At 42.8% G+C, this 13,567-nt stretch overlaps 1 protein-coding gene across 2 annotated transcripts in view; it reads left to right on the top strand.

Moving 5' to 3' along the window:
- RAF1 (Raf-1 proto-oncogene, serine/threonine kinase) overlaps positions 1-13,567 on the top strand; it is a 314,694-nt gene that overhangs the window by 179,409 nt on the left and 121,718 nt on the right. For both annotated transcript variants that reach the window (XM_078661425.1, XM_078661424.1), the window contains exons 7-10: positions 1,987-2,140; positions 12,475-12,502; positions 12,609-12,733; positions 13,406-13,523. In XM_078661425.1, coding sequence (XP_078517551.1) covers positions 1,987-2,140; positions 12,475-12,502; positions 12,609-12,733; positions 13,406-13,523 — 425 coding nt within the window. The remainder of the gene's footprint in view (positions 1-1,986; positions 2,141-12,474; positions 12,503-12,608; positions 12,734-13,405; positions 13,524-13,567) is intronic.

Below are 13,567 nucleotides of genomic sequence, written 5' to 3'. Positions count from 1 at the left end.
CACAAGCAAAACAGTCTGTTTTCAACCTTATTCGGCCTCATCAGTAATGTGCAGCTTGAGTCCTAATGCACAGGGACCACTACACTGATGCTATAGCATACCCGTCATAATCAGAATCAGTGCTATGTTCGAATTAAGCACATCCAGTGGTAATTACTTGATGCTTCTTTAAAGTCTAGGTGCAGTTTCCTGCATAAGTACAGTCATGTATTTAGTATCTGATATTTAATAAAATTAGTTGCTAGCTAAGTAATTGTTTGCGAGATACTACAGACTGGAATAAGTCTTGTGGGTTGAAAGCTTGATAGTAGCCTGCCATTGATTGTCTCAATTCTAGTACTCTGACCTTTAGCTGCCATATAGCAAAATGTCTCTTTACTGGGGTTACCAAGTAAATAGATGTGTAATGGGCCAAGTGATGCACGGGTGACGGGCATCAATAACAAGTTTTTGCATGAACAATGGCCCCCAATGGAGTAATTTAAGCAAACTATAATCAAACCAGATTGTAATTTAATGTACAATTGGAATACAAAAAAGCAATAGGCAAAAATGCCATAAACAACGGAGTGGGTGCTAGTGACAAACCTGCTTGGTGCAATTTTAAGTGTAATGCACATGTGATAAAGGTGATCAAAGTGCGCATCGGATCTGTAAAGAACAGCACAGCCTGTGAATTATAATAAACAATGGAATGGGCTGCGTGCAAGTCCACTACGTTTTGATCCCCTTGTGAATACAGGATCATCATCAGAATTCCATCAAATATGGACCCCAAGAGGAAGAACCTTCCTCAAGTCACAATGTGCTCAAAAGTGGGGAAAAAAATGCATGAACAACAGGGAGACGTGGTTCATGAAGAATAGTGTGTGTAGTGCACCGTGAGTCTTGAACCCGTAGCTCAAGGTTCAAGTCGTGGGCAGGGGAAAATAACCCATCAACTGAAATGTCATTGTACTTTCTAGGTGGGCAATCTGGCAATGGAGGATCAGCTCTGTAAATATTCAGAGGAGCAGGAAGGCAATCTGGGAAGGTGGGCATATATAGTGTTATCCCATCAATCTACGATAATGTCTACCTTCATGAAAAAATACCAAAGAATGGAAATGTGCCACTTGAAAGACGCATTTCTGATCAAATTCTTTTTTTTTTTAGCTTTACAAAGGAAGGTTCATCTTTTTTAGGAATTGCTTCATTTGAGGGATTACATTTATAATTATTTATGTATTTAAGAGGTTTATATGAAGCTGTGGGTACGTTACCTTGCCTTTAAACGTCTCGCCACTCTTTTCCTGATGAATACATGATGCGTAATCTAAGGTGGAAAAGCACCATTAATGGGTGCACTACTTATCCTGTAAATGTGGAGGGTTATTTAGCAATTGTTAATGGGGGATTAGTGCTGTGTTGGGAGAGCCAAGGAACCTTCTATTTTGGGACATTAGTTTATGAAGAGCATGGGTAAAGGAAACTGTTGGAAGGCTAGTGGCTGCCAAGTGACTTCATAACATCAATATTTGGAGTGCAGAGATCTTCTCCTGTCCTTGTTTCTAGTATCAAATGCCATGATTATAGTAGTTTGAATCTGATAAACTAAAGTGACGTGGCACGCACAAGACCTTTAGCATGTGTCTACTAACACAGATGTGCCTTAGAGTTTTACTGCCTTGCATTTTAACCGAATTTAGCAGCAGCTGAAAAGTTGCAGCTAAAATAATTTGTTGACAGTGGAGGGGGTGTAATGCGAAATTTCGAGTTGACTGTTTCTAACCATGCCAGACATGTCTTGCCAGCCATCAAGCTTAAAACCCACTGAAGTAGTAATTAATTTAACTGGATGGCTGCCAGCTAGCTAAATATGTGGTGTTTAGCCAGCAGACAGCTGCACTGACTGTTTCACTGCCAGCTGCTGTAGGTTGAAAGATGCTTGTTTTTGAGCTGATGATTGCTTTCTGCTCCCAATAATGGATCTTTTTTCTCCTCCAGCTCTCAGCACAGGTATTCTACTCCTCATGCCTTCACCTTTAACTCTACAAGCCCTTCGTCAGAGTGCTCCCTCTCCCAAAGACAGCGGTCCACCTCCACGCCCAATGTTCATATGGTGAGCACAACCATGCCCGTGGACAGCAGGATCATCGAGGTAAAGACCGACACGTGTTTCTTTGAGAGCTGCGCTTAATTTGTGAAAAGAATGAAAGAAAAGTACAATCTTATTCTTAGAAACCAGTTGCCATATGCCGGGATCAGTACCTGATGCCTTCGGGCATTTGTTTGCTCTTTATAAATTGCCAAATCAAACCATATACCCCTGCTTCCTAGCTTTGATCCCACCACCTGCCTCTTTCATCCACCACCCTACACTTCACGTCACTTATCTCACTGCTACCGTCTCATTTCACCGCCTCTTCTCCCTTTGTCACTGTTTTTCTACATTTCCCTTCCTACTTCCTTTTCTGCTGTTCTCTCGTGCTTGTGGTCAAACTCTGATGACGAAAAAGAAGCCCTAGTCCACACAAATTAGTGTCGATGCCCACCACCTGCACAAATTAAGCACTGTCTGCGAGTATTGTAAAGTAAACACTTTTTGTACTATGTATTTGCAAAAAGCTTTCTGCAAATTGAGTGTTAGATGGTAGGGCGTTTAGCTTGGCCTCCATCTAACCTGAAAACCGGTGCTACCTTTAAATGAGCATGAACTTTTCCCCAACACAAACCTCTGAACTGTAGATGTCACTCAAGATGATCCAACCCTTTTATGTCCGTTGTGGTTTATGTTTGGGGTACTCCTGTAGAATGTCTCTCAGATGGATTTAATTTAAACCACTTTGCAAACCATACATTCTTTTACCAGTTTTTAAACAGACTGCAAATGGCTTGCAGCATAACCTCTTGAATCAGACTTGGATGTCTTTGTTAGCTCTATTGTATGTTTTTGTATATACCAGCTTAAGTCACATCTTGCACTCTTGGTGCTTTTCTACAGCTGCGCAACCTGCTGTCTGCCACTGTGGTCTGAGAGTGGACATACGAAGGCACTGCCCTGAAATTAATAATATGAATCAATCTAGTTAACCTGTCTTAAGTTGGGGGGGGGGGGTTTGAAACTTATACTTCCACGTGGGCAGGGGAAATGTAGACGCCCCCAGAAACAGGAACGCACGCACAGTCGCGGACAGGAAGACCGAATCTCAGGGTTTGCGAGTCTTAGCTGCAGGAACTGAGGGTAACAAATGGGGAGCAAGAGACTTGAGTACAGGGTGACTAACTCCCTGGCATGGTGAGATTACCCGTGACATGGAGTAAATGTGTTAATGGTACAAGTTGCGTGGAGTTGCAGTGAACAGCTGACAGAAGTACTGGAAGACACTAATAATGAAGCGTGAAAAATAGGCTCAAGAATAGGGCAAACACATGCAGGAGACATACACACAAAAACACAGGTACGGTTACAGGACGAAAGACTTGAAATCAAGTAGAAATAAGAAGATTTGAAGACAAAGAGACAGAAAGCAGACATGAGGGAAGGAGTCACGGATCCTAGAATAAATTATGTAGATGTGAGGTTGTCAATCACAACAGGGAGGTGAAAAGATATAGACTCCAGGTAGAGAGACCTACCTATGGACCATGGTTCGCAAAAGCAAGGATGAAGGTAAGTGACACAGACGCTGAGATACAGGTACACAGACACCAGCATGGGTGACGCATGGGCATGATGATGATGATAGGGGCCAGGGTACACAAAGTGAGGATTGAAAGCGAGTAGAAGGAGACTTAAGCAACATCAACCTGGGGACAGCAGAAAACATATACACCTCAGCTGCTCTCGTGGATGGGTTGGATGCAAGGTTACATAACCCTGTGCCCTTCTCTTCGTGATAATCAGTGTTGATAATCCACAATCATAACGATGACCAGTCAGGGCATAGGAGCACTTGGAGGATGAGACTGAGACTAAACAACCATCCGTAGGGACATACTTAAGGAAGCACGCGCCTGGCTAAAGGAATGCAACTCTCCCAGGATCAGATTAGGGCAAAGGGCCATGAGGCATCAAACAGCAGCAGGAGACCATTAAAACAAGCATTGGCATAGCCAATAGGTCTCACCTTTGGGACCTTATAAGTGTTTAGCCATGCAACACTTGATGTTGTTGCACCAAAGATATTGTGCTGGATAACTAAACACTTATAAGGTCCCAATGGCGAGACCTATTGGCTATGCCAATGCTTCAAACAAGAAACAATGGAGGAAAACAACAGAAAAGAAATACAGAACTGCAATCCATAGGAGAGAGACCGCTTTCTGCCGCAGAGAATTTACGGCGTCATAGGGATAGCAGCTTAAAAAGATAACTGCGCGTTCTGTCTTACAGAGGTGGAGACAACCTCACATGTGGTTTGTGGGCGCAAGATCTTAAGGCATAATGCTCTAGTGCATGAAGACACCGAAAGGAAAGCACGTCTCATCTTTTGGAGATGACAAAAGAACCATAGTATTGGACAGGCACCAGAATCATGGGCCAGTCACACTTAATAGAAAGTAAACAAATTACACTAACACGGGTCTGCCCAGTGCCAAGGGATGATAAGACTAGTTGCAGAAAGGCAGCATAGCAGTAAAAGAGTCGAGCACAGCAACGCAAATATAGGTCTCAGGCTCTAGCGATTATTATCACAGAGACACTATGCGAAGTGGTACTTGGATAAGCAATCAAAGGTGAACAAAGCACGGGAAAAAGTAGTGGAAATATTCCCAGTTCTTGTGGGCGTTACCAGACCGGCTGCTGAGAAAGTAGACGACAAAAAATGTAGAGATGTGATCTTTGCCGCTAGCCAAGTATTACAGAAAGCACTTCCAGCAAAGAGAGAATAATGCAGGACGTTATCCAAACTCTGGGATGACGTTCATTCCCGTCTTAATGCAAAAAAAAAATCCCACTTGGAGACACTACCCCAAGGAGAAAAAATAGGCTAAATGTTATCTTCGTGGAAGCGTCAGTAAATATTTTCTGAAGCATTACTTCATTTACTGCAAAAATGGAAACGCCAGTGATGGTTTGGAATGCCAAATTTAACACAAGATGGCCAACAATAGAGTCATCAGAGATACTCAGGTATAAGATTTTCATATAAGTTTATATTATCCAAAACGTTTTAAAAGAAGCACTACTACTTTTGCAAGGATGATGTGCACTTTTGTTTTTGTTTTCGAAGTGTGAAAGAATCCTGGCCCTGGATATATTTTGTACGAAGGTAAACATCAATCTAGAGAGATGCGGACACAAATAAAATGAAAAAAAAAATAAAAGAAACAATATGTCTAAAAATAGCAAGAAGGAACGAGGTACGAGCATCTTTCTAGAAGACATTTTTCTGCACAACTGGATCGCTCAAATCATACTAAGCTACTACGATTTGGCTTTTCCTAAACCCTTAGAGATCTCTCATCGCACAGTCATATGTACAACTTGAGAAGACACGTCTAGTGTTCCAGATTTGCTAAAATTAACATCCCCTGTGGAAAAGAAGGCAGCACTCATGGAGTATTTTAACAACTATGTGCATTTTTAAAATAGGTCAAATATGTACCGTTTCTGTACTAGAAATTTAGTATGCAAATATTTACAACATACTGGCTTTGTCCCATTAGTTTCAGTTGAAAATGTTTGTAACCAACACGAATGTCAGTTCTGTCTGATTTAGACTTACTCGCAATTGCATAACAAGCATTTGAGTGCAATCGCGGCACTTGTGATTTGGATTGCGATGTTTACAGCCAAAGCACGAGTGCTGTGATTGAAACCAAAGTAAACCAGCGCTGGACATATGCCGCACCCGGCACACCAAAAAAAAAGCACGCGAGTGGTGTGCGCTGCACGCGCTGCACTAATTAACAAGCAGCCGCTATTTCCAAGCACTCGTGCTTGTGCTGGCTGTGGGAGCAAGCAGCGGCGCGCCGGCCATTTGTTTTTAATTAGCATGCGCGCCGCTGCTCGTTCCCACAAGGTAGATGCCAGCACAAACACGAGTGCTTGGAAAGAGCTGACCGATGGCTAAAGACTCTCCGCTGCTTAGGCGAGACCTAAACATTGGTGTTGACATTTACAAAAGCAGATTAACATTTTAAAACAGCTATTATCCACTGAGAAAAGAACGTGAGGCGAACTAGAATAACATAGTTACCATGCTCATAGGGGTATATTTACCTCTAGCTTGGAGAAAATCTATCGGCAACAGTTGGTAAATGAGATATTTAGCCATTGTAAGCAAAAGACAGAGAGTCCAAAATTACCTTAACACTGGCCTTTTGGCTCACTTTTCACCAGATACAAGTGTAAGACTTGAGAAATTATGTTAGCTTTGCTTGAGCAACATATAGAGTTGATGAGTTTATGTGCTAGAACCTTCCTCTTAGAATGACATATACTAAGGCAAATGAGAGGGTCGTCTACCCTAGATACCCTGGTCTATAGTTTTCCCTGACAGACTAATGTGCTGCCTAAATCTAGTGGTGACACCCCCAAACCCCCACCCTCCCCAAAGGCTGCATAATTAAAAGCAAGAGGGCTGGCCTGCACACACACCATGTGTGTCCAGAGATCTGAATTGCAGCCTATGAGCAGGTCACCTGTAAGCAGTGCTTAGTTTGTGTAAGAACGAGTGCCGGCACCTGAAGCTTTGCTCAGAAGCTGGCCACCGGAGCAAATAAACGTCAGTGCGCAGAACACAAAGGCCAGTAGTCATTAATTCACTACCAAACATTCTCAGCATTTTTTTATTATTTATTTTTTATTTTTGCAGGTTCCTGCTTGTGATGGTTTTGCCATCTTTGTCGTCATCCATCTTTCCGATCTGCGTGTTTTTCCATCTCTTAACTCTTCAAATATTTCATTTAAGAAAAATAAGTGGCTGTTCCCAAACCTAAGTGCTGGTACCCCACCCCACTGGTAACAACCCCTCAAATTAGGCATTGCCATTAAGGATATTGTTACCTCCTTACTCTTACAGTATCAGTGATACCTACTGGAAGACTGGTAGGACCAATAGTAATTGGAATCGGTATTCACTGGTACCTTCACCCTTGACAGTGCACTGGGGCCTACTGTTTAGGGTGTTAGAGAGCCAAGCAGTGTCAGGTGTCCAATCCTAAGCCGCAAGTACTGCAGCTCCTCTTAGCTACAGAAGGGTCAGCCAAGCAGCGGAGCAGTTTACTAGGTAGAATAGCGTCCATGGGTGCTCCAGTTTGGATAGGAAGGGCTACTGCAGACGGTTCAGCTGTCAAGATTTAAGACTAACCGTACTTGGAGAAAACTCAACAATACAACAAATGGAAAACAAATGCACTGATGCGTCAAATAGGTTTAGCAAACTGCCTTAACACTTTAATTGTACCTCAGTCCTGGTAGTGCCAGGGTAAAACCAGTCGTGTGGAATATAGGAGGTGGGGGAGCCATGTTCATATGAGTTTGGGGCTATTCCCAGGATTAGTTAGAGTGCATTTCTTTGTGATGTCTGTTCACTTGAGTTGTCCAGGTCCGTTTAAAGAATTGATCAAGAGCCCAAAACCTACATTTCTTCATCAAATCCAAGCACATGTGCAAGTGCTTAGCTCATGAAATAAATTAGATATTATTCTCGTTTTTCTTGAGACCCAAGACCCTTCACCTCCATGAAGTTCCAGTATAGAAATCAACAGGTTAGCCAATTGGTATACCTAAAATTTCTGTTCTGTCCCAAGCAATATTTATCTTTACGGGTGCATTGATTTATACTGGATTAGGCTGATCTTTCTTGACACAGTATTTACACTCTAGATTCATAAAAATGACCACAATGATCTATCTCAGATTCTATTTATGTCAACCCCTATGTGACTTAGAAGGAAATGTACCTTTTGTTCATGTACACAAATGCTGGGATTTCTGCAATATTATGGACTGGCAGGGATTCCACTTGATGGAAACTGCAAAGCTCCGAGCACCCACTGTAATTAGAAATATGACCTGTGGTGCTGACCACTTCTAGACCATCTGTCTAGCACTTCTCTAAAACACCTGTTGTTGGTATGTAATATGGGTGGTGGGTGATTAAATAATTCACTGTTTGTTAGCAGATTACCTGAAGTATATTCCCTTGACTTCCACCCTGTTGCATTTCTGTGTATTTACTTTCCCAAACCAGTGTGGACCTATAGGTGAAGGAACTCCTTTAATTCAAAATCTTTGGTAGAACTCACATATCCATCCTTGCTTGCATACACTTGAGTAGCAAGGAGGCCATTGGCCCTGGTGCAAGCAAGGCCAATAGCTCCTTTGACTGCTGTTGTGATAGTAAAATACAGCATTGTCAAGGCTCAATGGGCCCTCAGAGCTCTGGGTCCCAGTGCCACAGCACCTTTTCCACTAATGGTAGCTACGCCCATGTTTGCATACATAAAAACAACTTTACAGAACACCAGACTCTGGGCCCTCTATACATAAATTTGTTTTCTCAAGAATGAACAGAAAAATTCAGAGAATTATTGAAATTGCAAATATAGGTGCACCTCAGTTTGCTTTTCCCATGTGCTGGGTAAATTATAGACATAGTGGCTGTCACTATCATTTCTTAACCGTTTTCATTACTTGCTTGTTTTTCTATACTTTTTCACCTGTTTTCTCCCCGTTTGTTCTCTTGCTTTCTTTGTTCTTTACTTTTCTCCTTGTCTTTTATTGTTTTGGACTAGAATAACAGCCTGAATGCTTCTCCCAGGTCCTGGTGCAGGCGGTTTTGTTTGAGTGGAAGAGTAGGTATTTCTCTGTCATGACGCTTGGTTGCTTTAAATAACCGGTTTGGCAAGATTTTAATGTCAAAGTAAAAGCAGTCACACCTGTTCTATTAAACATTCTGCTAGTGCAGCTGGTTTGTCTGCCTCTCCTGTGCTAACAGTTGTCTCTCAGTTGCAGTGGGGGGTGCATAATATATTTTTTTTTACTCGATCCTACCCTTTTTTCTGTTTTATTTTTCTCTGTTAATTAGAAGTGCATAGATTTATTAAAGCCATTCCAATAAACAAATTGTTTGACATACAAAGCTATTTATTTCTATCTCTGCCTGTTTAAATTATTCCAGTGCATGTATTAAGGGATGAACCGAGTTGCTGCCAACCTGCTGGCACCAGTTTGACTTTTAGCAAGCCTTGTGTTTTTTGTTATTAACCTACAACCCTCTGCGCGCTGGAACACGTACACCCATACTTGAAATGGGAGAGCAAAACAGAAAATCCCATTGTGTTGGTGACTTATTTATAGATCTGACTGAAGGTTCTTAGGAGGGCATGAGGATATAAAACAGTGGTGTACACAGTCTGGTTAAAATTAGTTAAGGAACCTTGGGTGACCCACGTTTTATAAGTACTGTAAGGCGTAACCAAAAATATACCAGACAATTATAACTAAAAAGACTCCTACAGGAACAAACACTTATAACTTAGAATGGGGACATGTAACTAGAACGGAGGAAGAAAATTTTCCGTGGATTGTGCACCAGAGGCTCATTTCCCAAAGTTAAAATACCAGTTGACCAGTAAATTAGTTTTTTAAATTTTTTTTCTCCAATTTGTGTCTTCCTCTCTGCTTCCAAAAATCTGCATTCAAATGGTAAAGTGTTATCTTCAGGACCCACTGGCAGCTTTGAAGTTGAACCTTTGTCTAAGATTAGTTTGCAGACATTTTTATTTCACATGTTTTCGATGATGCCTACATGATGATGGCTTAATAAGTAGCACAAAGTATTTGGTTGAGGGCAGGTATCTCTGTGAATTAAAATATTAAAAAACCTCCTTGCATTAATTGACAGATTTTTGTATCCCAACATTGGTCATTTGCATTCCAAGTAAGACCTAAAATTGGCCCTCTATAGGTTTTAAATGCTTCATATAGATTCCTGATGTTTCCGGCAGCATACTGCTGAAATCTTCGGCAATTCTGAGTACTGAAGAGGCTCCTTGATATGGTCGTTGAGGCCACGTCTTTAACCGCATGCGCGCTAGCGGTTTTCCCGCTGCGCGCTGCGATTTTCCCGCTGCGCGCTGCGATTTTAAAAACCCCGCGTTACATGACGAGCCCAGCTCGTCATCCGCGTAGGGCACGTTACGCTCATGACGAGCTGGGCTCGTCATGAGCGCCGAAGGGGTTAAAACTACATATTCTATAATAGCATTATTTAGGTTGTAGACTAGACGACAATAGTGGAGCAGGTTAGATATCAGCAAATGCTTCAGTGGGGCTGTACAGCAGAAATACAATTCTGTAGTATGTATGCCTGCAGCTGTTGTGTGTGCTCTTGCTTTTTCACCTGTTATTTATACTGCTGCTCCTGAGCTACATCTTGACTTCCTATTATGTGTATTTTATTTAGTTTGATGCTTGTGTGCCTGTGGTGGTCCCATGTTAATGTAAAAAGTCTAGTGTGGAACAGTTTAAAAACTAATTTGTTTATAATTGTGCACTGGTGACAGTGGCGGCTGGTAAGTTTTGGGGGAGGGGGGCAGACGGGACACACACACACACACGCTCACATACACATAACGCTCACAACCAGGCGCACACACACACAAACACATTCATTCACAACACTCTTTCCCAAGCATTCATACATGCACGCACACACCAAACATTGTAAAAAGAAAATAAATCACACTTAACTTCAGCCATCTCTGCTCTGCCTCAGAGGTTCCAGGAGGCTTGGGACTGCTGCCTTCCCTCATTGGCTGACCTAAGGTCAGCCAATGAGGGAAGGCATCCGTCCTATCGTCATCACAGAATGGGATGAGGTCAGGGGAGACTACTGACCCCACCCCACTCTGTGATGAAGTGTCACTGTTTGACACTCGACCCTGGGCGTTTCAGGTCTTTAAACTGAAGCGCCCAGGTGCGAGGCAATCAGTGACACTATCCCTCGTCACTGAGGGGAGGGCCTCACTAACCTTTGCTGAGCTGAGAAAGTCACGCCCAATGGAGCTGTGACTTTCTCAGCCCAGCAAAGTTCAGTTCAGGTAGGGAGGAGCAAGCGCTTAATGCGCATGTGTGTCTCCTGCTGCTTAAACTGGAAGTGAATAAGGTCTGTCGGGCTGACTTTTGTTCAGCCTGACAGACATTGTTCCTACAGGGGGAAAAAGGAGCGGGGCCCTTCCGCCCAAATGGACCAGCTGCGCCTGACTGGTGACAAATTGGATGTTAACGCATGATCTATAGTTTTAATCTGTGTGATAAAGCATAAATAAAAACGTTGATACACCCTCTGTTTGAGTCATGTTTCTGCTTACTGTGTGTGAGATCTGGGCCTAAATCCATCGTTTTTTGCTCCCCATGCCATTCCAGTTTGAACCCAGCCATATGCAAATCAGTCTTGACTCTACGCCCAATGGGAACAGTCCAGCCTGAACTGCCAGGCCAGGTCCTCCCTGGACTGGAAACAAGCATACTAGGACCGGTTTTAGGGTTTCATCCCTCATCAGCCAGGATAGCTTGACTCCAGTGGCATGGAGGCCACGGGACCCACGTCTGGGCATACCCGTCCCACTCGTGGTGCCAAATACAAAAAGAACAATTGATGGACAGAATGCAGAACAATATCATACATTCACCCCAGTACAGAGCTCTAGGCCTAAATCCATTGTTTATTTGCTCCCCTTGCCATTCCAGTTTGAACACAGCCATTTGCAAATCAATCTTGACCCTGCACCCAATTGGAACAGTCCAGCCTGAACTGCCAGTGCAGATACCCCAAAACCGGTCCCAGGATGGTTTTTTTTGGTCCAGGGAGGACCTAGATTGACATTTCCGGTTGGACTGGTCCCACGAGGCACAGGGTGAAAACTGATTTGCATATGGCTGGGTCTAAACTGGGGTGGCATGGTGAGCAAAAGAACGATGGATTTAACCAAGATCTCTTGACTGGGATGAATGTTTGATTTGTTCTGCATTCCGTCCATCATCTGTGTGTGTTTTGCTTTCTCGCCCTAAGTGCGCTGGGTATGCCCAGACGTGGGTCCCGGCTCACTCTGCCACTGGATTCAAGCTAGCCTGGCGGATGAGGGGTGATGCCCCGAAATCGGTCTCAGGATGCTTGTTTCTGGTCCAGGGAGGACCTGGCTTGGCAGTTCGGGCTGGACTGTTCCCATGAGGCACAGGGTCAAGACTGATTTGCATATCGCTGGGTCTAAACTGGGGTGGCATGGTGAACAAAAGAACGATGGATTTAACCCAGATCTCTTGACTGGGGGTGAATGGTTGATTAACTCCGTATTCCATCCATCATCTGTGTGTCTTTTACTGTGTAATGAATGACTGTGTGACGCTTGGGCATGCAGTGAATGTTTTTACTTATCTCAATGTATCATATGAACGATTTTCAGTGTGAATGTGAGTTTGTGACACTTAAAGCTTCTGACATTCATTTATGAGTGTTAACATATTTTTTTACTTTCCAGGATGCGATCCGAAGTCACAGTGAAGCAGGTACAAGTGTTTTACTATCAGAACACAATTATTTGTAATAAAGTGTACGTTTCTTCTGTCATAGATCTTCTTTATTATCTAATTGTCTTTCTCCTTATTTTAATAGCCTCTCCTACAGCCCGGTCTAGTAGCCCCAACAATTTAAGTCCCACTGGTTGGTCTCAGCCTAAAACTCCAGTACCAGCCCAGAGAGAGAAGGCTCCTGGATCCAGTAACCAAGGAATGAAAATTGTAAGTATAGCACTCTGACAACAGATTTTTGTAGTCACCTTGTTGATCCTAGTTAATATCTGCTGAGGTTCCATGAGGACAGTTTTGAGCTGTTTGGGGATTTCTTGATGCTAATTTGGTGCTATTCCTGTCACCTGTTAAAAGCAGGAGGTAGATCTTAGAAAGTTGCATCTGTGATTTGTAGCAGCATTTAATCAAACTTAATTAAAAAGGCTGCTCTTCCCAGCAGAAAAGGTGCTCGCTTTACGGAACCCTTGATTTTTTGAGACTCTGCAATAATATTTATAAAGTGATTTTTTTTCAGTACTGACAACTGGTAGGGTTCTTATTAAGCACACTCTATTTGCTGGATATTTCAAACTTATGGTACATGGCAAAGAAAGTGTCTGGCGCTTCGATATCTATCTATCTACCTACCTACCTACCTACCGGTAGGCACTCGAACGCCAGCAGTTCACAATAGGTAACATTGCCACCATAGCATTTAAACATCTCAAATCTCCCACTTCATCTAGTATCGGCAAGGCACTCGAGCTTTCTGGTAAATGTATTTTATTCAACATAAAGTGCAGAAGTGCATACACGCGCAACTTCTTAGCCTTCTAAATAGAGCTCTTAATTGAATTATTGCTACAACTAATTGTTTGTTACTTCGAATCTTTTCCTTTTCAGAGGGCCCGGGGTCAAAGAGATTCAAGTATTTATTGGGAAATAGAAGCAAGCGAAGTTATGCTGTCCAATAGAATAGGATCCGGGTCCTTTGGGACAGTATACAAAGGGAAATGGCACGGTGAGTAGCAGTTTTGTTACCTTCAAACTGTGGAAAAGCGCTGT

The sequence above is a fragment of the Lissotriton helveticus genome, chromosome 9, assembly GCF_964261635.1.
Source record: "Lissotriton helveticus chromosome 9, aLisHel1.1, whole genome shotgun sequence".
Lineage (NCBI taxonomy): Eukaryota > Metazoa > Chordata > Amphibia > Caudata > Salamandridae > Lissotriton > Lissotriton helveticus.
Note: the sequence above shows the minus strand (reverse complement) of the source record. Positions and strands in the feature narration are given on the sequence as shown.